Below are 21102 nucleotides of genomic sequence, written 5' to 3'. Positions count from 1 at the left end.
CTAAGTGCTAGGTTTTAGAACACGGTGTTGTTTTTCGAAGGACGAAAATGAGAAGACGACCGCCGAACGCCATGGATTTCTCTTCACATGCACGCCAAGAAAGCAAATACTGCCCGGCAACCGGCAGTGACGTGGACGGGAAGGGTCTTTGCGCGCAGGGAGATATGAAGTGAGACGGCATCGTGGCGGTGCTCTCTGCCTGCTGGTAAAAGAGAATGAGTACCGTCTCTCGAGACCTGTGGGCATCGAGTCAAGAAGAATCGAGGAGGAAGGAAGAAGTGGCCAACATCGAGCCGGCGTCAGTCGTTTTCATAACAAATGGCTCTGAGCGTGGAAACCAAATCTACAATGGCATAATCGCACAATTGAAACTGCTGAAATGTTCTCGAATTCGCGCGGCTTCAGCCTTTGATTTCGGAGAGCTGTGTACTTATCTGCCTTTAAGCTAAGGATCACCTGCGCAAGTGTCGCGCTTTGATGCTTTCCCATGCTGAGTTCTCGCACGCCCTCAGCACTCTTGCAACTATGACCCCAGTCTTGCACCAAGTAGTCCAACTCGAAGCAAGGCGAGTAGAGAGGTATAACGATGAGCTGTTCAGATCTTGTAGACCAAGGCTCCATAGCTCACAGGGCAGTGCAATGATTCTTCAATGACACGCAAAACAACGATGACAACGATAGCGGTGAATGATTGCGGTCCCTCTCTATTCTTCTTGACATCTCCCCGGTAGCATCCACGATGACCTTTGCAAGCTTGCGGATAGTTGTGCCTTCGACCGATTGAGGAAGCGAGTATGGTCGGCAACATGAGTGGAATTTCACACCGCCGTCAATTGAATACATCCAATGGAGTTGAGTCGACGGAAAGTAAATCGGCGGCTGAGTTATGAGCATCTTGGAACAGGAAGCGATCTCTGGCATGTTGAACGTGTGTGGATAGATGGTCACATAAAAACCTCGGGTGGCACACAGCACCGTCTTAGAGACCAGGAGCGGATTCAGTGCCACGCCAGATTGTCTCACTGCGGCGACATCCTGTCCGACACTCATTTTTCTGGCCAGCTTCGCACTTAGCTTTCCGACAATTGCGTCGTGATAAGAACGGCTGCGGGGAAAGTCCTCCCCGTCGATGGTCCAATCAGAATCGGAGTCAGAACCAGAATCCGAATCGGAATCGGAACTGGAGTCAGAGTCAGAATCAGAAGCTGAATCAGAGGTCGACTCTGGAGATGGTTTCACGTCAGGGGTGATATGTTCGACGTTGGCATCTCTGCAGACTCCTGGAATGAAGAAGAGCGCCTTCTGGATGCGATTTGACGAGTCCACCGCGGTCTTGCAGGCCCTGTTAATTCTCTGAGAAAGCAGGAGGTCTTTGGTTGGAAGTTCCAAAAGGATCATTTCGACGAGTTCGCCAATGGCGAAGACTCGAGCAGCTGCAGCCATCTTGCGGTCGCTGTCGACAGTCAGTGAAAGTTCAAGGGGCTTCCTGAAATTGTGACGCAGTGACTTACATTTCGTTGGCGATATAGCGACGTGGCCTGAGGTTTGGGTCCAGAGCGTGGTGTTGTTGTTCGAAAGACGATAGCGCGTCGATGACTACTGAGGAAGGGTCGGGTCGAGGGCACGCTTCAGGTGAGTAGTTTCAGTGCCCAATCCCAGCGACGTTGTTTGGAAAACGATAGCGCTTCGGCGCCTGTCGAAGAAAATTCGAGATGAAAGCGCGCCTTGTGAGTCAGCGCTGGAACCCAATTTTGTTGTTCGGAAGATGTATGTGCATCGGTGACTGCTGGATAAGGGTCGAGTTCAGCGGCTGTGACGCCCATGGCCTGTCACATGCATGCCAAGCAAACGAACTTTGCGGAAGTGATGACCGGGGCGACTGGAGATGACCTGACTCATATTCTGCAAAGGCGACTGGAACGCAACAGAAGGGTATCTCATCCAAACATATCACCACCCAGATACCTCACAATCACAACGCCGGCTTAGGCATCGTCTTCGCCTCCTTCTCCCACCCCTTTATCCTCCTCGCCTTCGCCTCCCTGACCAATCTCCCCGCCTCCTCAAACTCCACAGCCTTCAACTGCTTAACATCCACCTCTTCCTCCTTGCCAGTCTTCGCCGCAATTCTGCTCCCCCTCGTTACCAGCCCCTCCCTCTCCTTCTCATCCGCACATTTCCTCGCCCAATTCCCCCAACTCTGCACACACTTCTTCCCAGTCGCGAGGTGAGGCAACAACATTGCAAAACAATGCGGCATAGCTTCATACCATTCGAGGTGGACCTTCACGCCTTGTTCTGCAGCACGTTTTGCAACGACCAAACTTTCGTCTGTGAGAAGTTCGTCGCCTAGGCACATCCATAATGGTGGAGAATTTACCCAGTCGCTTGCGAGGAGAGGGGAGGTTAGTGGGTGATCGAGAAGGCTGAGATCGCAGAAGAGATCGCCTCGTGGAGGGTCGGCAGGCCAAATTCCAGCTGGATCGCGAGGAAAGCGGGAAACGGCATCATCGTGGTCTGCAGGCGGAAGATAATCGGTTTTGCCATTGGCCGTGATGCTAGGCATAGAACGAGCGATGTCAAACCAGCCTGAATTTGCTGAAGCACCGGCTGGGAGGGGTAAGTGAACGTCTTTATCGTGAAATCGCACGAGAGGCACGCCTGTAGATGAGCGGTGGAGTTGTAGCAGGAGTTGGAGGAGAGCGAAGCTGAGATTCCCTCCTGCCGAATCGCCTGCAAGAACGATCTTGTCTGCTGGAACGGCTTCGTGGAAGGATCCTGAGGGTGGATACAGCAGAGACAAATAAACCTGGAATGCGTCCAAGAGTTGGCCAGGGAAAGCTGTCTGCGGAGCAAGACGATACCGGACAGAGCACACTCTCCCCTTCGACTCCTTCGCCAGACGACTTGTAAGAGCTCGATGCGTTCGTGGATCGCAAAGATAATATGCCCCGCCATGCAGATATAGGAACGTAACATCGCTTGTCCGCGTAGGCTCAGCCATCAGACGTTTATACTTCTCCTCTTCGCTGATATCAGGCAGAGTTTCATCCTTTCCAGCATCAGGCCTATACCCAGTCCATTCCACCTCAATATCCACCAGCTCAGGTTTCGTATAGCTCAACTCCTCTTTATTCGGCGCCATATCATCCACAGCCTTGAACACAGCATTCCTCAATCCAGGCGCCTCACTTCCCTCCTCGTCACTCGCAGGCGGCCTGGGTATGGTAGCATCCGCGATCCAAGTCTTGCCCTTCTTCCCCGGCTCTTTAATCGTCTGCGCCTGCACTTTCGATATCGCTGGGATTTTTTTCTTGGTGCTACCATTTGATCCACCACTCATCATGTCCTTCAGCACTTTGACTGTCATTTCTGTTCGTAGATCCCAGTACTTCGACGTGGGACTGAGCCCGAAAGTATGTTGCGCAGCCGCATACGAGAGTCCTGGGATCTGTGGCGCCAGGAACTTGACCACGGCCATTGGGGAGTCCATCTTGGGCGGATTCTCGTTTGTCTGATTCTAGAGTGAGAGTGGCGTCGAAGGCGCGTCGCCTGTGGTGTTTGAGCGGATTGTGTACAATGGCAAGGGAGGGGCAGAAGACCTAGAAGAGAGCGCGAGGAATACAGCAAAGATGAGAAACTTACCGTCTGCGCAAACGAGCAGCCAGGCACGCGTCCTGTTCACATGCTCATTGCTTAATGTCCGTCTACGATTAGTGCGCGGGTGGGAAGTTGTCCGATCTCTGGCACAAGTCAATTCGTTCGCTCCGACTTCGTACACGTCCGAGCAACGTCATGCCGAGGCAGCGCGTGGCGCCGACTTGAGACATCGTTGCTACTTGCCGAGTGTACATGTCCGGGGAGGTGGCTGTCAAGAAAATGCGGGCAGAGCGACGGACGCTGGAAGTTGGGGCATGGCCGGTCTGTATCGTTCGCGGCTCTGTGCTGGTGGGCGCTTCCTGCTAGATCCTCAAGCCATGAAGCAGAACAACGAATTTGGAGACCATTGTTGGTGTGCTAAACCTTTTCCATTTTTTATTGTCATTATTTCATCTATGCATACAATCCCCATTGCCATTCTGATCCTTTTGGGGTATCAAAAACTCCTCCCTCGTTTTTGGTGATATTACAGCCGAGGAGGCGGGAACACGCACCCTCCCATCCCAAGACAATTTGGTCCTCTAATTCCCCTGGTAAGACAATTGCCGAAAACTTTTGACTGTTTTTGGTATTTGAAACGCTTTCTTCTGCTGGTGGCCAAGATCCTCATGGATTGTGAGATAAGGAAAGCCAATGAGTGTGATGTTGCAACCCTTGATCTGAAGGGAAGGCACAAAGGCCTGATAGAGAGTGTACGTCGCAGAACTGCGCAACAGAAGATGGATCAACGCCTGTCGGGGCTAGCCATCTGTTGCGCAGGACTCCCGTGGACACGCAGATGTGACTGATATAGTCTGTCGAATTTTCGACGCAGCTTGCTTCAGCGTCATGACTTCGTCCCGGTTCTCGATACTGAACCCTACTGCAAATTCCGCCCACGCACCTAGGAGGGCTTCATCAGCTTGGAAGGGTCAGCTCCACGGTTGAGAATCTCCTCGGTGAGCAGCTTCTCTTTCTCCTGGTACAGCAGCTTGTAGGCATGACGAATGGTGCTGTCGCTGACTTTCGCAACATTCATGATGTCCTTCGGAGACTTGGGGTTACCCATGAGCATGCTTGCCATGAAGATACAAGCAGCTGCCGAGGACAGTGGTGAACGACCTGCGAGTGCGCCCGTCTTGGTCATGACAGTAGCCAGAGCGGTAGCCACATTCGTGCTTCGCTGATCCATATCGAGCTGGCTGCAGTAACGCTGGCACAGGTCGGCGGGATCGGCGGTCGTGGTGGTGACACCCTGGCCATAGACTAAATGGTGTCAGTACTGCAAAGATGAGGTTAATGAGCAACGTCGAACGCTTACCGTCAGGAGCAGCATTGGGCTTAGCAGCATCAGCCTTGGCCTTGTTGCGCAGGAACTCATTCAGGAGCTTGTAGATGCGTCCGATCTCCTTCTTGGAAACACCGGTGAGCTCCATCATCTCCCTGAATGACCGGCTAAGGCCGTTGCGGCGACAGGCAAAGAATATGCATCCAGCGATCAGAGAGTCCTGACTCTTGCCTTTGAAAAGACGACTCTCCTCGGCATCCTTGTAGATGTGCTTGGCACTATCAGACACAGTACTTGGAAGCTGCCAGCCATCGCACAATGCACCAATCTGCTTGTAAGCCTGCAACAGACTCTTGTTTCCCTTGTCCAGATTTGCCTTGTTCTGAGCACGATGAAGATCCTTCGCGCGCATGCCACCGTCTCCGAATGCGATGTTGGTGTTCAGCTGTGCGCCGTTGAGCAGAGCGTTCGGGCCATCTCCGACACGACTGGGATCATCATTGCCCTGGTCGTCGTTCGAGAAGGTACGCCATTCGCTGCTTGTGTCGATCACGCGCTCCTGCAGTACGAGGCCACAGCTCCCGCAGATGAGGTCGCCGCTGGCATGGTCCTCACGGAGATCGGGTGGATCCTCGCGGCAGTCCTTGCAGATAAGGCGCACGTTCAAGTTCTCGCGCCACTCGTCGTCTTGCGGCGGAGCCATGACGGGGTCGGGTACCGCGCCCGGAGAAAGAACCTGTGTCATCAAGGCTAGAGGCTTGCGCACTGTGTAACTCTTCTTGATCGAATCCTCGAAGCGTGCCGATGCACGCTTTCTGATGCCTTTGGAGCTCTTCTGGAGCTTGTAGTTTTTGGCAAAGCAACGAATGAAGAGTGGGGAATGCGTTTTGGCGGTAGTGACGAGTGAAGCAGAGGCGACCGCGACTTCAAACGTGAGGTCGCAGCTAAGGACCCACCAAAGTTAGCGCATACGCCAGAATGTGGTTATTGGAGGAAGATGCGAAGGAGAGGTTGCTGTGACGGATGATGTGACGAGGTGAATGTGATTGCGAGTGCGGTTCTTTGTGCGCGCGACACAAAGCGCAAACAGGTCTAGTTCTACGAAGGAATGCGGTGCACGTACCCTCACACTCCGTTGACGGGCGACGAACGAACCGATATTCGGTTCTGGTGCGCGTACTCGACTCGAGCGAGCGACGGTGCGGAGTGAGAGGATGCGGTGGTGAGGGATGCGCTGCAAAGGCCGGCCGTTGACCAGTGAAGGTGTCCGTGAGAATTTGCGACGAGAGTCAAGTGGTATGACGGGTGTCGCAGGTCTCAGTAGACGGCGGCCGGTAGATTGTGCGAGTCTCGCGAAAACCAGTTGCCAGCAACTCGTTTGATGCAGTGGTGATGTCTGTGGTTTCGGCGGCGAGACGGGCGTTCTCTGAGGCAGGGAGCGGTGGAGGGTGGAGAGGTTGTCGAGGGTGAAGAAGATGTGGAAGGCGACGGCAAGAAGAGGCTGAGTTGACGGCGAGCCGAGAAAGTGATTGTCACGTGACGCGAGAACTTTGTGGAGCAAGAACGACCCGAGCTTGCACGACTTCACGGCCGCGAGCATTGAGAGCACCGCCATTGCACCTCATTCACCACCGCTCACCATGCAGGCAATCAGAGTCTCGGTATGTCCGCGCCGCTGACATTGTGATGCAGCCTGCTGACAACCTCCAGCGCAACGCGCTCGCCCGAGCTGCGACCAAGCAGAATGCCGTCTCCTTCCGCCGCACCTTCATCGCGACTCCAGTCCGCTCGGGTACGATCCCAACACATTCCGACAGAATGCCACATGTAGCCTAACCTACTCTCAGCCGATCTCGTCCAGGACATGTACTTGAAGGAGCTGAAGGCATACAAGCCAGCTCCATTGAAGGCCAATGACGCCGAAGGCCAAGTGCAAAAGTTCGCCGTCCCAAAGCCACCACAATCCCCAGAAGAGGCAGATCTCCAGAGTGGCCTCCAAGAATACGAGCAGTCGACCCCAGAAGTTCAAGGCGCGTCGAGCGATGCCAGCGCAGCACCCGTTGAGCAGGATTGGTTTGTCGAGGAGGAGGAAGAGGCCGAGGCGCATCACTAGAGCGCGTGTGGACACGAGGGGGAGTGGACGTCGAGGAGGCATGTAACATACTACAGTGAAGCAAAGAGCCAATACCAGTTGAGATGTACATGTGGAATACAGAGGTGTTCTTTTCATCCCTTCCACAAGCCCAAATCAGGCCGGTCAGGTAAGAAGGCGCTTGCAGTGCTCATTAGGCAGGGAGTTCATTTGCGGATCTCTGCGACTCTTATCTCTCGCATCTCGAGGGCAGCATCAAGCACAAATTGTTCCGTCTGTTCCCATCGCTCGACCACTCGAGAAATGATCACGTGACAAGACAACAAGAACGGAGCAATGGGCCGCTCGATGGAGAGAAGTTTACTATGCGCAAGAGCACTGGCCTGCGACATATTGTTGCATGAGATACCTGAAGCTCAGCTGTCTTTCGTGGCAGTAGAAGCACTGGCCAACACGCAACAGAGGTGGTTTTACCCGGAATCCGAGCCCGGCTGCCGATGTTGCCTTGCCAAAAGCCTGTGTGTAAGGCGGTACTTGCTATTAGCGTTGTCGAAGTTTCGATATCAGCAGGTTATGAGACACGTATTACCCGAAGTACAAGTAAGATCATTTCGAAGCCCTAATTTTCTTTTAGGGTCTTCAATCTCAACGCCAACCACATCTTGAACAGGACACTGTCTGACACGAGTGCCGTTGTCATCCGCTCAATTGAAAGACAAAGAGGTTGATATAGATGAGAGAGAGTAAGACCCACAAGTCCCCAATTGTTCCTTTACTACCTTCGAGACAGCAGAATCTTCCTATGCCTCACGCTCAGAGAAATCCTCTCTCGATATCGATGATATGAGGCTCTCAATCTTTGCCTTAGCTCTCTTCACCTACATCCCAACAACGTCCGCTCTACTCTTCTGCTGCCTCCCCGGAACAATCCAATCAGGACTCACGTGCCGCGGGGAAGCGACAATCAAATGTGTAAGTCCTCCCCTAACAATCCTACCGAGTTCACCTGATTCTGGCATCACAATCTGCTTCGCATCTCGTTCAGCATAGGAAGGATCGTAAGATAGGCAGGATCTAATTGTTCTTCGATATGGCAGTGCTCTACAAATACTTATCAAAGCTGCGCGAATCGCGGGACTTTTACTGAGATTGCGTATAATATCAATCTTAGTAATGTTGATTGCAAAGGAGGTGGAAAGTTGGCTTGTGTTTTATGAGGATGTTGCGCGGATGGGGCAATGGAGGAGGAGAAGGCTCAGCGTACTGTGACTAAATTTGATCGTGGCTGGTACTGGGAGGATAGGAGGCATGGCTCGGTTCGCCTGAAATTGAATGCATGATGTCTACCCAACACATGCGAGCATTTCCATTTTAAATCAACCAGACTCCAAAGCCCTATCCCCCGTGCCTGTGAGGCTTTGGAGATCTCTGTCATGCCTCTCATAGCCTTGTCTTGTCGTAGTGCCCAGATCGCGGACTCATGCACTAGCTACCACTGTAGACAGCACGATGGAATCTGAACCGGTTTGGCCCTCTAGCAAGCACCTGGGTCGGCCCTGCAATTCCGCGTTAGCCAAACGTCCTCGAGACGATAACAACCACAATCGAATCACTCACTTGAATCTCCATCCAGCAACAGTCGACTCGCCACCCTTGCCACATCCGAAAATCTCGTTGGTGAGACGCTCGTAGCAATCGTTGTCGCCCAAGTCAAAGCCTGCGTTGGCGTTGAGGTTTTGCACCTCGAAGAGAAGCCCGAGGTTTCTGCTGCCGCTTCGTGGGCACATAGACTTGGTTTGGCGAGGCTGAAAGTATCCAGTGAACATGCCGTTGGTGTTCTTGCAGGCGTTCTCGACGAAGCTGCGGGCTTGCTCCTTGTCTGGCCAGTCGTCGCCGGAACCGTAGCAGGTGCCACTGACGCCTCCAAGGGACATGATGCTGCCGATGGCGGCGAAGATGGTTGCGGTCTTCATATTCGGTGGAGGTGCTGGGTGATTGATCTGGAACGATATGTGATTGCAGTAGTAGCGAATGATGGTGAAGACGCTGATGTCGAGTTCAGAAGGACACAGAGCCTGCCTCTTTATATCTGATGAGTGGCACTCCTGCCTTACACCGGTGGCCGTTCATCGTCCCAGAGTCAGCCGACTTGATGCTCCATTTGGACGCTCATTCATTGTTCCAGACTCAGCCAAGTCGTTGAGCGCGAGAGCTGGTGATCCTGTTGGCCGGTCTGTATGCATTGATTGCATTACTCTGCTGGCAGGAGCGTTTATCCACTTGCCTAGTCGGTATTGGGAAAGCATTTACCGCCAGTGCATCCAGTTCCACAAGAACTCACCGGCGTCCTCCGCGTGAAGTTGAAGGAAAGGGTCTGGTGTTCGGCTCAGCTTCCACAATATAGTGGTATCGCTTGGCATACAGGATGCCAAGTGCTCCTCCACAAAGCGCGACCAGGGTGTCACAATCCTTCGCCGAGCTCAAGATGGATATGAAGTCGCACAAAGTTGCAACGTCGCCTTCAGAGAGGTTCCACTCGGGTCATCAGCTTGCCGCCTCAAAGACTAAGGGTGCACGAGTCTGAGATCCAGATCCCGGAGGAATTCTGCTCCATGTAAGCGAAGGTGCATACGCGTGACATTAGGTCTAAGGTGGTACGAGATTGTGGAGTTGTGTCGAGTGGCAATCTCGTGTGCTCCTGCATGAAGTCTATTTGTATGTCTTGCATTGCAGCTCGTACTTTGTGTTGCCTGACATTATTAGTCGTTTCTAACACTTGAGCCTCCACGCGCTGAGCGGGCTGTTGTCTCTTTTAGGAATGTCTTGAACTAGTCGTCCAATAGAGGGTAATTTGCCATCGGCGGAGGACTTGCAAGGCCTTGGATCCGTTCCCAGACTGACTGCGGCATTTTCTATGCCAGTCATATTCAGTGTGCACAGGCTTTGTGTGCCCAGTGCTTTGCATTAGCAGCAACACACTTTCCGGTAACTGCTCGACCTTGTCCGAGATGTAAGTGCAGCGGAGATTGTGCAAAGCAAACGCTTGAGCTGGTTGCTTTCGACCTCCGATCTCAAATGAGTCCTCAACTCCAGGAGTATCTTCCTCCGAATGCGTGTCGAACAATTTTGGTTCAGGTACGAGTAAAAACAAGCAGCCATGAGAATGACTGCGCCCTCACCATCATGCCGCCAGGAGGTGAGATCTATCTTCTATATGTATTGTTCTATCTGGAATGTTAGTCGTCATATCAAATCAAATCCTGTTGGCATACACTTCAAACATGCGCAGCACAGCAAGCGATATGATCGGGTTTCCCATAATCACATCATGCAGACCATGCTTCAGGATCTCCTCTCGAAGCACACCATGTTCAGTCCTCCATTCTACCACTGTCCCGGCATGTCCGAGATCCACTTTTGACTTGGACTTCACCTGATCCAGCTCAGCATAGGTAATGCCCTGTACTTGCGAGGCGTTCACCGCATGCCAGAACAATTGCGGGGTATGCGTCCAGGGAATATCATAATCATCCTCGGCATGGAGAATCGTGATTTGGTACGGCAATTCGTGCGCCTCGTTGGCTTTCACATACGATGCGATTCGATCCCGAGTTGACCACTTGTCTTGGATAAAGGTCCTCAGATAATTAAAAACTGCAGGAAATTTCGCCACCGGGCCGAGGATGGGTACTGTTCCTGCGACACTGTATGTCGAAACCAGCGTGGGAACATCCACAAAAGGTGCCGTGAGTACGTGGCCGACGAAAGTGATGGGAGGTTCTTGCTGGGCATAGTGTTCTGCAATCGCAATGTTTACTGCTGTGCCCAATGACTGACCATACATCAAAATTCTGGAAGGAGGGATTTTGGCAACGTGTAGTGCCCATTCAACCACAGATATCGCATCAATCGTAACGCTTCGTTCTGTTGGAACGCCTTTGCTTCGCCCGAAGCCTCGATAGTCGAATGTGAGAACATGGATCTTATCGGGTTTCCCAGCAGAGAGGGCACGGTAGTTCGGACAACGATAGCCGGAACCTACAGTGCCTCCAGCTCCATGAAAGTGGATAATCAGAAGAGCTTCGGGATCATCCTGAAGCAGGCTGAAAGATTTGCGAGTCGTGACGTCCAGTGCGAAGCCAGATGCATCTTGTAGTAGGTCTTGTTCGTTGCGTCGGTATACCTCAACAGGAAGAACGTGCCATGCGTAGATGCTACCGCCGCCAGATGAGAGTATCTCGAAGGGTGTGACCTGGTTATGAAGGAAGCCAAATATCTCAGGAAAGTTGAGGTCCTTGAACCAGGTCATCTGGACTGCATGGAGATAGACCACATGGGCTTGGAACCAAGATGTCGTGAGAAGACCCAGAAATCCAAGATATAGGGTTGCAAGGGAGCCAACTGTGATTGAGGCATATTTCACCACTTGCATGAACATCTTCAAGTAGCGAATGTTTCCAGTACGGTACAAGTGAGGGACTGCTCGAGCTGCAAAGGGAGTGCCATCGACTATCGATGTTGTTGACTTGTGCAAGCGCTCGGTGAGAGTCGAGTCAAGGTTGCAGGCGCTGTGCGTGCCGCCCGGCTCGTCGGCTCGGGGCGATGGACGGTTTCCGATTGGCAGTTGTCGACCAGGTTCTTCTTGTCTCCTCTTTCTTCCTCTGCCCACAAATGACAGACGAGACATAGCATTGTCGGAATGCCTACTCGCCAACGTGGCACACCTAATCGGCTAGAGATCACGTCCATCGCAGGACTCGCGCAGCCGCAGGCGGCCTGCCACGAACTCAGGAGGCCCGATCAGAGCCGCTCTGATCCCCACGGAATCATGGCCAATAGGCGTCTCGAGATACCTGCCGCTGTCGGTACTACTACTGCAGCGGCGCAGTAATTGTGCAGAGTCACCTGAAACTGGGAAGAATTACCATGGCGCGAATAGAGGTGATGATCAAGCACCGCCGAGGCAGCTCAATGTTATTTGAATCAATAACGCTTTTGGCCGCCCAAAAGACTGCGATGAAGAGCGTGTAACTGTGCCTTCGGTTCCAAGTCTGCAATCAAGAGGCACAGCGCAAGAAGTGCGTATCTGTTTGAACAGGCGCCCATGAGGTTATGTTGCAACGCTATGAGCCTCTCGCTTCGCTGAAATGTTCTAATAATGCATTGCCTGCAGCTCTGGGGCACTTCCCTTCTGTGCCGCACACATGTAGCGTATTTACACTTTCTGCAGTTGTCTCCGTCTCGGACAATAGTATCATCACCGCTGGCCGCACCGCATCGGATACAGGCCGTTGCCATCTCGCAGAATACCAGCATGGAAGTCGGTCATCCAAACGACAACATCACGATACCTACAGATCGCAACGGCCTTGTAGGCTGGGTGCCAGAGTCTCCAGGAAGAGGAACGGTCAGCCTACTCACGAGTTGCCTGGTCACGACCGCTCTATGCACGTGGGTAGTAATACACCCGCGTATCGACGGAAGATGGAAGCGCCAGGTGCTACACAAGTTCGCGCTCTGGTCAAAAACAATATTGGCGCCTGAACTCATCGCAGTGGAAGCTGCACAGGAATACGTGCAAGCACAGACGATCGTGAAACGAGCAAGCAAGACCACAAACGGGGAGCTATGCTTGCTGCAAGCGTTTTATATCGGCATGTTCGGCATCCGGTATCACACGCCTCTTGGGACGAGGATCCTCTGGCCCAACCAGTTCTTGTGGCTCCTTGATCAAGGCCTACTGGACTGGAGCAATCACGCTGCGTGGGGCCTGTCTTCAGCAACAATCAGCGACAAAGGCAGCGCAGACGCTACGGTGAAGGTGTTTGCACTCTTGCAGATTGGCTGGTTTGTGGTACAGTCCATAATGAGAACAGCGCATAAATTGCCACTTGCGCCGCTGGAGTCCATGACGCTAAGCTACATACCACTGTTTGCGATGGCTTACGCCTACTGGTGGATCAAGCCCAAAGATATTGAGACGCCATCCGAAATTGAGCTCCCTTACATGTGTCAAAGCCAACGAGCCCATTTCGATTCAATGGCAATAAGCGATGTCTTTGATCGCGAGGGTACCAAGCAACAAGAGTCACTTTGGAACATCTGGACACTCACACCTCGCATGTTCGAACAAGAAGCAGCGGAAAAAGCATTCGAGGAAGAAGAGGACAAATACAATGAGCAAAAGCAAGGATTCTATGATCACATACACGCATGCTCAGATCCTCAATGCGAAGAGAATGGGCATCAGAGACCTCTGCCACCCCTACGCAGGCGGGAAACCACTCTCGCGCACTGGGATCCGTCTTTGTATCACTCCAGAATTCTTTGGCCTATTGCTTGCCTTGCCGGAATCTCATTTCCAGCTCTACATCTCATTTCCTGGCACTCAATCTTCCCGACGCTAGTTGAGACTTGGCTCTGGCGAATTTCAGCCATAGTCTCTATGGTTGCCATGTTGGTCTTCATGCAATTTGAGAAAGTCGTCTTCCGCTGGCGAGACCCACTCATGCTTATCAAGATACTTTCGCCCGCACTGTATCTGATCACGAGGGTCATCATGCTGGTGGGAGCGTTTGCAGCGTTCCGTGCTGCGGATCCAAAGATTTACGACACGTATGTGATGTCGTCATTCTGGGTGCACTTGGTCTGATGCTGTTCGAGTTTGGGGTATATGGCAACTCTCGTGTGGCACAGAACGGGCAGGAGCACTGGAAGGTGTAAACCCCTGGTCGTCGCGCACTGCAACTTCCCGTACAAACAACGGTGGCAGCAGCGTTGCATATCTACTTCCCGCGGCCCCACGACTCTTGTGCTGGTCCTATATCTTGTCGTCGGCACATGTGAATTACTCTGGGCTCACTGCACCGAATGCCATCATGCGCTGTCTGGGGATACCAATTGACCACCGCTTACGTGGCTTGAGTCAGACCACGAACGAACAGAAGCCAATGCAAGAGACAGCCAGCGAACACATCCGTATCCTGAGCAAATTTGGACACAGCCTCAGTCGCCACGAGAACGGCGATTGTCTGCCTGCCCACGAACTTGACTTCGGACTCGAACTTGCTCGACCAGAATGCACCGGTGGACTGGTCATCGTCCTTGACCATCCGAGCCCATCACAGACGTATACTCCTGGATACGTCGCGGAAGAGGCAAGGTGTAAGACCCTGGCTGCCATCAAAGACCTTGTCAGCAATGCAACAAGCGGATTGATGGACACCGACGCGATCACGATTCTGGACTCCATGCCCTTCATAACGGAATATTACAATGGTTCACCGCTACACGTAGAAGCTCAGCACACCTTTCTTCGTGCACTTGAGGCAAAGCGACCGGACGTCGTACTCTCTTGTTTCAGAACAAAGACCAACATCAATCTTTTGAAGAGGTTGCAAGGGCAAGGAATTGGAAAAGACAATGATCCAGTCCGCCTGACCTTTCCGGGAAGCGGACACGAATTCCAAAGGATCAGTGCCTTTCATCCGAGCTACGCAGTGAACAGGAAATCATTCGATGCGAAGTTTCGCCGTCTGCTAATGCTTCATTTCTACCAAGCTGTGGCAGTGTGTTGGGGAACTTGGGAACACAGACCGTGGATGGCACAATTGCGTGTTGACTGCGCCAAGCAAGTCTTGCTCTACAAAGGTAATGAACGCCTGCAGTATCAAATGACCAGCCCGCTGACAGCGATAGCTTCGCCAAGCACTCTGTGTGACAAACTGGCCACACTCGTAAATGCCTTGCATGACTTCGAAGCCTCGCTCAAAGCAGCACAATATTCTCGACACGACCGGTCCACGCAGGCATATAACGTACCAACAATGATTCACCACAGCGAGCTGTCGTCAAGAGCTTGTGAGATCAGTCTGCTGCTACGCGACGGCAGCGTGCAAAAGATCCTCGGAGGGCGTCTCAGCGATGTTGTCAGGATCATATTGCATAACTCTTTGCATTGCCTTGACATCAAATCGCTGGATACCAACTTCGATGTTGGAACTGTGGGCTACTGTGATCATCTGCAATTGGTGAACTAAGCGTCTCAGTTCGGGGAGCCACACACAAGAGCTTTTCACGAGATGTTTCTCACTTTATTGCGCCAGCTGAATCTCACTTTCACTGCGATCGATTCTGAAGGACGTCGTTCAGGGGAGTTTGAGCCCCAAGCAGAAGCTTTCCTACGGTTTGCGGAGTCAGTTGAGGATAGGCTGAGGAGGTTTGAAGATCTGCACATGGACACACAACTGGCACGGGCGATAGACAGGGTCAGTCTGTCATAGATCAGCATCTGGGCGGGGACAGCGACCGATGCCGACTCGCATAACTGTCGAAGGAGTATGGGTCGAGGCAACAACTTCATAATATGAGCAATTCGGAGACGCTCCTCTCAACTTAGCGTGGTTGTAGAGCAGAATTCGAACGCAGTCCAATATAAGTCTTGCAGCCCTGAAGGAGCCAATTACGAGCATTCTCCTTTGCCCGGTCTGCCAGAATCGTGCCAGGCGAGGGACAACGTATGGCACTTCATCAAGACAGCCTCCGCAGTTGCTCCATGAGACCTGGAGCCAAGCATAGCACCTGTCGTGTATCGGCCGCCCTGTCAGAACCGCACCTACCACTCCATACATCCAAGGCAACGACAGCCTGGGATGATCCTCGCCAGCCTCGCGTGTCGGATTTTAGTATCGCTCTTCCTGTCAATTCTTCACATTTCACCACCAATCGATGAACACAGTTATCGAAGCTGGTCGCACTTCATCAATTGCAGTCTCTCTGTTCATCACCCCGATCTGCAGTAGGCCCCAGAGGCTATTCCTTTCGTCTCTACTTTGGGCCTTGCGGTCCCGCAGTATGAACGATACCTCATCTTCAAACGCTTCGTCACCAGGGCAACAAACTTCTGCTCCGAGGTATTTACGGCTGTCGCTGGCGCGAAGGTCCTTTGCCTCTTCTCGCGATGCCTCCTGCCTCTTCTCCGCGCGATCGCTACCCTTGCTCGGCCGCTTACATGTCGAACACCGCACCTTACAGTCATGGTACACATCAGCAAGCCACAGGCTGCTCGGTAGCTTGGGCGGAAGATAACTCTACAATGGGCTCGCGCCGAGGAACAAGAGCAAAGTGCAAGCGTGCGAAGTCTGATAACACTCCTTGCAGCGACCGACATGTACTTCCCCATACCGGCCTGCTTTGTTGGCCCAAGTGGAGTGCGCGCTCGCTAGCATGACTCTGCTCTGGTCTGACAGCCGGAGTTGCCGCCACTCATTTTTCCTGTTGCGCACAGAGTCTTGTGTGGTGAAGCTTGATCGTGGCCAAGCTCGTGGCTAGTCCAGCTTATGTGTTAGGCTACTGTGTTTCAAGTTGGGGAGAGTATTCGCGAGTAAGATTGGCCAACATTGATAACTAGGCCCTTCTACAGGATGAGATACATCGCATAACCGACGACCACGAGCCACTCTGCAAAACCTGCTCCAGACACGCCGACAATGTTGCGACAGAAGGTGGCTCAGTGTGACAGCGAGATGCCAGAGACGACCGGACGCTCTGCAATTCACACCGTACGTACGACACCAGATTCGCAACATGCGGCGCCGCTGATTCGTGGCCACGTGTCAGAAACGATGAGACCCTCCGGAGAGCAGACCGCCCACATGTCGCGATGGAGGAGGCATGGGGTAGCTGAGCACGACGATCACATACCTGAGACGATGGCACTCTCTGCGAAGCAAGCTAGGCGCATGCTGTCAGAATCGCGATGCGTGGCGGCTCTGCTTCACAACTACATACTGGAGATGACACGTCGCTCTGCGGACCAGACTGCAGACGTCGACAGCATGGCGACTCACGGCGCCTCAGTACAGTAGCTACATATCAGAGACTACCTAGTACTCTGCAAGTCAAGCCGCGAACATACCGCCGCGATGGCGCCATGCAGCAGCTCAAGCCGCAACTATATACCAGAGAACGAACGAACCTCTCTGCGCCCCAGCACAAAAAGTGCCACGACAACAATGAGGCCGAAGCCCCCCACCCATCCCAGCCCAGCGGAGCGTTCACTGCCCATAGGCCTTACGTTCAAGGTGAGTAACACGCACCCAAAGAAAAATCTATTTAATCCATCCCATCTCCCTCGCCAACCTCCTCTCGACCCTCCGCTGCTTGAGACGTCTGATGCGCTACACCAAGACGCTGCAAAGACCACAATACATCGCTGCCCCCGGAGTTATGGTCAAGGGGAAATCTTATGTTTCTGTATCGCTTTTATTGCTTCTGCCTCCTGGGTTATGGCCAAGTGGGCTTACGGTCGGCAATGGTTGTCTTTGCACGGAAAGGTGAGAGAAGAAGAAGAGGAGGAAAAGTGGGAAGAGAGAGGTACTTGTGCTTGCGAGAGACGGGAGGGAGCGTGGTGGGTCTTCCAATGAGAAGAGAGGATGGCGATGGAGAAATGGTTGGTCAGGACAGCTCGAGTGTTCTGTGCATTGGTATAAATGTTCGGCTGGGTGTGGCGGTTAATCGCTTGTTGATGGGTGGTACAGGGTGTTTGGTATTCACTGGGACAACCTTGCGAGGGAACAAAGTAGCATCGTGCAGTAGTTGCAGATGGCTTTTCGCTATCCAGTCGAGGTCCTCGGGGAAGTTCTGGTGCGTTATGGACTGCATCCATCTTTCATCGCGGTTGATCTCATCGGAAGTATGCTGCGCCCTTACTGTCTCCGCCAGAACGCCTTGAAGCTTTCGAGTTGCACGGCGTCTAAGCTCTGCTATTCCTCCGTCGAGAGTCGTCCTGACGTAGCTCTCGCATAGTGGCTTCAATTTCTTGCTGTGATTCTGCGGGTCCTGCATCTTGCGGTTGCCAAGCCATATCGAGGCGGGTAAGTTTGATTTATCCAGCATAGGCGAAGCAGATACACGCGCATGCTTCTGCAGCCGTGACAACAATTCTTCTCAACTTGACCATGTCTCGGTGGCTCTACGACGACTCTCAGACTCGAAGCAAAGCTGTTATTCTGCATTGCGTCAATCTTCTGGCGTGCCTCTATCGCTTCTCGTCAGCGTCGCCAAAGCGCTAGAAAGAGTGGATCCAGCGAACACGTAAATGCGGTATTCCGACTCTGGACGGCCTGGTATCCATTGGACGAGCACGTTGTCAAGTGCAACGAACTGGCACATGATCGGATTTCCAGAGGGAAATTGGCGATGGGATGCAAGCTCTCGAGGGCGTCGCAGATGATTCCCCCAGCAGGGCTCCGGATCGTTTCTAATGTTTCTCCCAAAAGGAAAGTGCAATCAGATGACGTGTCCCACATTCAGCAACATGAAATGAAAGACTTCGAATTCTCGTCTTCCACCTCTATCATTCATGCTCGTCGTCTCGTGATCGTGCCAAACGCTATCAAAATGCCACCCAAGATGCTGTGAATCGTGCTCATGACCGCTTTGGGTCTGCAGAAATGTCATCGACTCCAGCAGCGTCTCTCCTGCTATCCATATTATCCTCCGCTGCTGCCAACTCCAAACTCTTCTCCGCACTTGTCTCGTTCACAGCAACCTGATCATCTCTCCCATGCCGATGTTCGTGCTCATCCACTTCCATCCCATGCACTTGCCTCCCCTCCTCCTCATCCACCACACCAAACGGCTGCGGCTGCCCGCTACTTTCCTCCTTCGCGACCACCTTCCCATCAGCACTACTCCGATCCTTCTTCCAAATACTCCACCCCCCATGCCACCCCACCCACCCCTCCTCCCAAGGCCCCCTCCCAATCGTAATAACCAACGCAGCCCCAATAGCCGCAACACTAAAACTCCCACTAACCACCCACCCACCCCTCTCAAACAATTTCGCCCCGACACTCGTCCCCGTCAACTGTCCCGCAAATGTAAACATCATATAAGCCGTATTAACGCGATTTCTCCCTTTCGGTTCCACAGTAAAAATACTACTCCGATTCGCAATTTGACTCGTTTGCATTCCGAAATCATTCAGTAAAGCTTGAATTACAGGTCCCGCGACTGTGAATGTTCCGGTGTAAGTTCCTATTGTGGTGCCGATGAGACACCAGCACATTCCTAAGAGGACTGTGAATAAGGGGACGAAACGGTCTGTGACGAGTTTGGCGTAGAGGGGACCGATTGCCATTGCGCTGATTCCGATGAGGGCGAAGAGGCCGATTACGACGGGGGTGTAGTTGTATGGTTCGCCGGCGAGGAGGAATGTCAACGTTGTCCAGAAGTTTGTGAATGTTGAAGAAGTGAAGAATCCGACGAGACAGGCTTGGACGAGGACGGGGTGTTTGAAGTACATGCCTACGATACTCCATAGGACTTTGAAGTAGTTGAGGTTTTCGTTTGTGCGGGGGTAATCGGGCATGAATTTCCAGAGGAGAGCCCAGATGAGGTATTGGAGGCCGACGGAGAGCCAGTAGATTGTTCGCCAGGAGGTGTATTGTGTTACGATTCCGGCGAGGAGGCGTGCGAGGAGGATGCCGAACATGAGGCCTGTGGTGACGATGGAGAGGGCGAAGGCTCTGCGATTTGGAGGTGCAAGGTCGCCTACCAAAGGAGTCATGAGTTGTGGAGTGACGGTTGTGATTGCGGTGATGAATTGGATTGCGGAGAAGACTTGGATCGAGCTGGTTGCTGCGAGGCCGATGCACATTGTTGCGGTGAAGAAGACGAGCGTTAGAACGAAGGGCCGGCGGGGGAGCATATCTCCCAAGGGGCAGAGGAAGAAGAGGCCTGTGGCGTAGCCTGCTTGGGCCAGGGTGGGAATTTGAGAGACTTGGACGTAGGATACATTGAAATCTTCGGCGAGGATGTTGAGGATGGGTTGGTTGTAGTAGAGGTTCGCGACTGTGAAGGCACCAGCGAAGGCAAAGAGGATGTTAAGGGCGATGGAGAATTGGGGTGGCGAGGAGGGATCGTAGCGACCTGGCGATTCGTTGTCAGTATGCAGTCCCTTCCCACGTTCAGTATTGCTGTAGACAATGCAATATGATCACACTACTCTCTCAAACTCTTCATCCTCCTACTCTCTCAACTCCCTTCCAAACCATGCGACTCCCTCCCAAATCCAAAAACAAGAACTCTCAACTCACAATTCTCCGGCACCCAAAAAACAAAATCATAAACCCTCCACCAAATCGCCTGCTGCGAACCTCCAACCGTACTCTTCGTCTTCTCTCTCGTCAAAGAATTCCCATCATCATGGTCGTCCGAAGCAGCACTCGAAGAACTCTCCGTAGTCGTAGGTCGCTCCTCATCTTTCACCCTCCCCTGTCCATACACACCAACATCCTGCTCCTCTTTTCTCTCTCTACTTCCCACCTCTCTATTCCTATTCGTCACTGAACTCGAATCCGCATCTGTCGTTGTTCTTGTCGTTCCTGTTGTCGTTGTCTCAGCATTCCCAGTCTCGGCAATCGCATCTCCGGGATCGGCCCCAGCTCCAGATCCAGTCGCGCCCATGGATGTCGTCATCAACCTTGAAACCTCGTGCTCTCACAAACTGTCCGCTGGTACACAGAACAGTACCAAACAATTATACAAAGAGAAAACTGAAACATGCAGATGTCAAGGAAAGAGCGAGGGCGGAAAGAAGGTCACAAACTCCGTACGCTACGCTAGAACTACGAAGGCGGCTAACTACTGCAATGCATTGCGAATCCTTCAGTAGTAGTACTTCCACTGCCGCCGCTGTGACTGCATTAGTAGCAAAAGCACCTCACTTAGCGAACGGGCAAGCAGTCGTGATTGATGGCAGTGACATTGATGAGCCTTGCTTGACGCTATCATCCGCAGCTGCAGCAGTATTCCTGCTGTGCGCAATCATCATTGGCGAATTGCGTTCCTAGCGAATCGCTGGAGCAGATGGTCACCTTAGTGGCGGTCTCTGAGGAGCCGAGAATCTGTTTCCCGTTCACCGAGACAGAAGCACGAGGTGTTGCCCGCAATACCCGTCACCGCACGTTGTCGATCTCTTTTGGCGAAGTCTGCAAGTTCGAACTGCATTCGTTTGTATTCTGATTCTGGTTCTGTATGCGATCAATTATTCAAACGCTTCATAATCTTTTCATCAGTC

General features: G+C 52.6%; 9 protein-coding genes across 9 annotated transcripts; 3 read left to right on the top strand and 6 right to left on the bottom strand.

Moving 5' to 3' along the window:
* Nucleotides 1-1972: 1972 nt before the first annotated feature.
* Nucleotides 1973-3493, bottom strand: RHO25_003921 (uncharacterized protein; the record flags this gene model as incomplete). The annotated part of the gene is made up of 1 exon (XM_023599386.1): nucleotides 1973-3493. The coding sequence occupies one exon, from the start codon at nucleotides 3491-3493 to the stop codon at nucleotides 1973-1975; it is 1521 nt and encodes a 506-aa protein (XP_023456385.1).
* Nucleotides 3494-4543: 1050 nt separating this feature from the next.
* Nucleotides 4544-5672, bottom strand: RHO25_003920 (uncharacterized protein; the record flags this gene model as incomplete). The annotated part of the gene is made up of 2 exons (XM_023599385.2): nucleotides 4544-4905; nucleotides 4961-5672. 2 exons carry the CDS (start codon nucleotides 5670-5672, stop codon nucleotides 4544-4546), a joined length of 1074 nt encoding a protein of 357 aa, XP_023456382.1.
* An 895-nt stretch (nucleotides 5673-6567) lies between these two features.
* RHO25_003919 (uncharacterized protein) lies at nucleotides 6568-7040 on the top strand (the record flags this gene model as incomplete). Its single annotated transcript, XM_023599383.2, has 3 exons — nucleotides 6568-6588; nucleotides 6638-6719; nucleotides 6775-7040. The coding sequence occupies 3 exons, from the start codon at nucleotides 6568-6570 to the stop codon at nucleotides 7038-7040; spliced, it is 369 nt and encodes a 122-aa protein (XP_023456383.1).
* Nucleotides 7041-8553: 1513 nt separating this feature from the next.
* Nucleotides 8554-8992, bottom strand: RHO25_003918 (uncharacterized protein; the record flags this gene model as incomplete). Its single annotated transcript, XM_023599382.2, has 2 exons — nucleotides 8554-8575; nucleotides 8637-8992. 2 exons carry the CDS (start codon nucleotides 8990-8992, stop codon nucleotides 8554-8556), a joined length of 378 nt encoding a protein of 125 aa, XP_023456379.1.
* Nucleotides 8993-10272: 1280 nt separating this feature from the next.
* Nucleotides 10273-11457, bottom strand: RHO25_003917 (uncharacterized protein; the record flags this gene model as incomplete). The annotated part of the gene is made up of 1 exon (XM_023599381.2): nucleotides 10273-11457. One exon carries the CDS (start codon nucleotides 11455-11457, stop codon nucleotides 10273-10275), a length of 1185 nt encoding a protein of 394 aa, XP_023456380.2.
* Nucleotides 11458-12333: 876 nt separating this feature from the next.
* Nucleotides 12334-13671, top strand: RHO25_003916 (uncharacterized protein; the record flags this gene model as incomplete). Its single annotated transcript, XM_065602471.1, has 1 exon — nucleotides 12334-13671. One exon carries the CDS (start codon nucleotides 12334-12336, stop codon nucleotides 13669-13671), a length of 1338 nt encoding a protein of 445 aa, XP_065458543.1.
* Nucleotides 13672-13897: 226 nt separating this feature from the next.
* On the top strand, nucleotides 13898-15058 carry RHO25_003915 (uncharacterized protein; the record flags this gene model as incomplete). The annotated part of the gene is made up of 2 exons (XM_065602470.1): nucleotides 13898-14669; nucleotides 14718-15058. 2 exons carry the CDS (start codon nucleotides 13898-13900, stop codon nucleotides 15056-15058), a joined length of 1113 nt encoding a protein of 370 aa, XP_065458542.1.
* Nucleotides 15059-17474: 2416 nt separating this feature from the next.
* Nucleotides 17475-17864, bottom strand: RHO25_003914 (uncharacterized protein; the record flags this gene model as incomplete). Its single annotated transcript, XM_065602469.1, has 1 exon — nucleotides 17475-17864. One exon carries the CDS (start codon nucleotides 17862-17864, stop codon nucleotides 17475-17477), a length of 390 nt encoding a protein of 129 aa, XP_065458541.1.
* A 583-nt stretch (nucleotides 17865-18447) lies between these two features.
* Nucleotides 18448-20489, bottom strand: RHO25_003913 (uncharacterized protein; the record flags this gene model as incomplete). The annotated part of the gene is made up of 2 exons (XM_023599380.2): nucleotides 18448-19952; nucleotides 20120-20489. 2 exons carry the CDS (start codon nucleotides 20487-20489, stop codon nucleotides 18448-18450), a joined length of 1875 nt encoding a protein of 624 aa, XP_023456377.2.
* Nucleotides 20490-21102: the final 613 nt, after the last annotated feature.

This window comes from Cercospora beticola, chromosome 2 (assembly GCF_033473495.1).
Source record: "Cercospora beticola chromosome 2, complete sequence".
In the NCBI taxonomy this organism is placed as follows: domain Eukaryota; kingdom Fungi; phylum Ascomycota; class Dothideomycetes; order Mycosphaerellales; family Mycosphaerellaceae; genus Cercospora; species Cercospora beticola.
The sequence above is the reverse complement of the archived record's forward strand: the minus strand, read 5'-3'. Positions and strand labels throughout refer to the sequence as shown.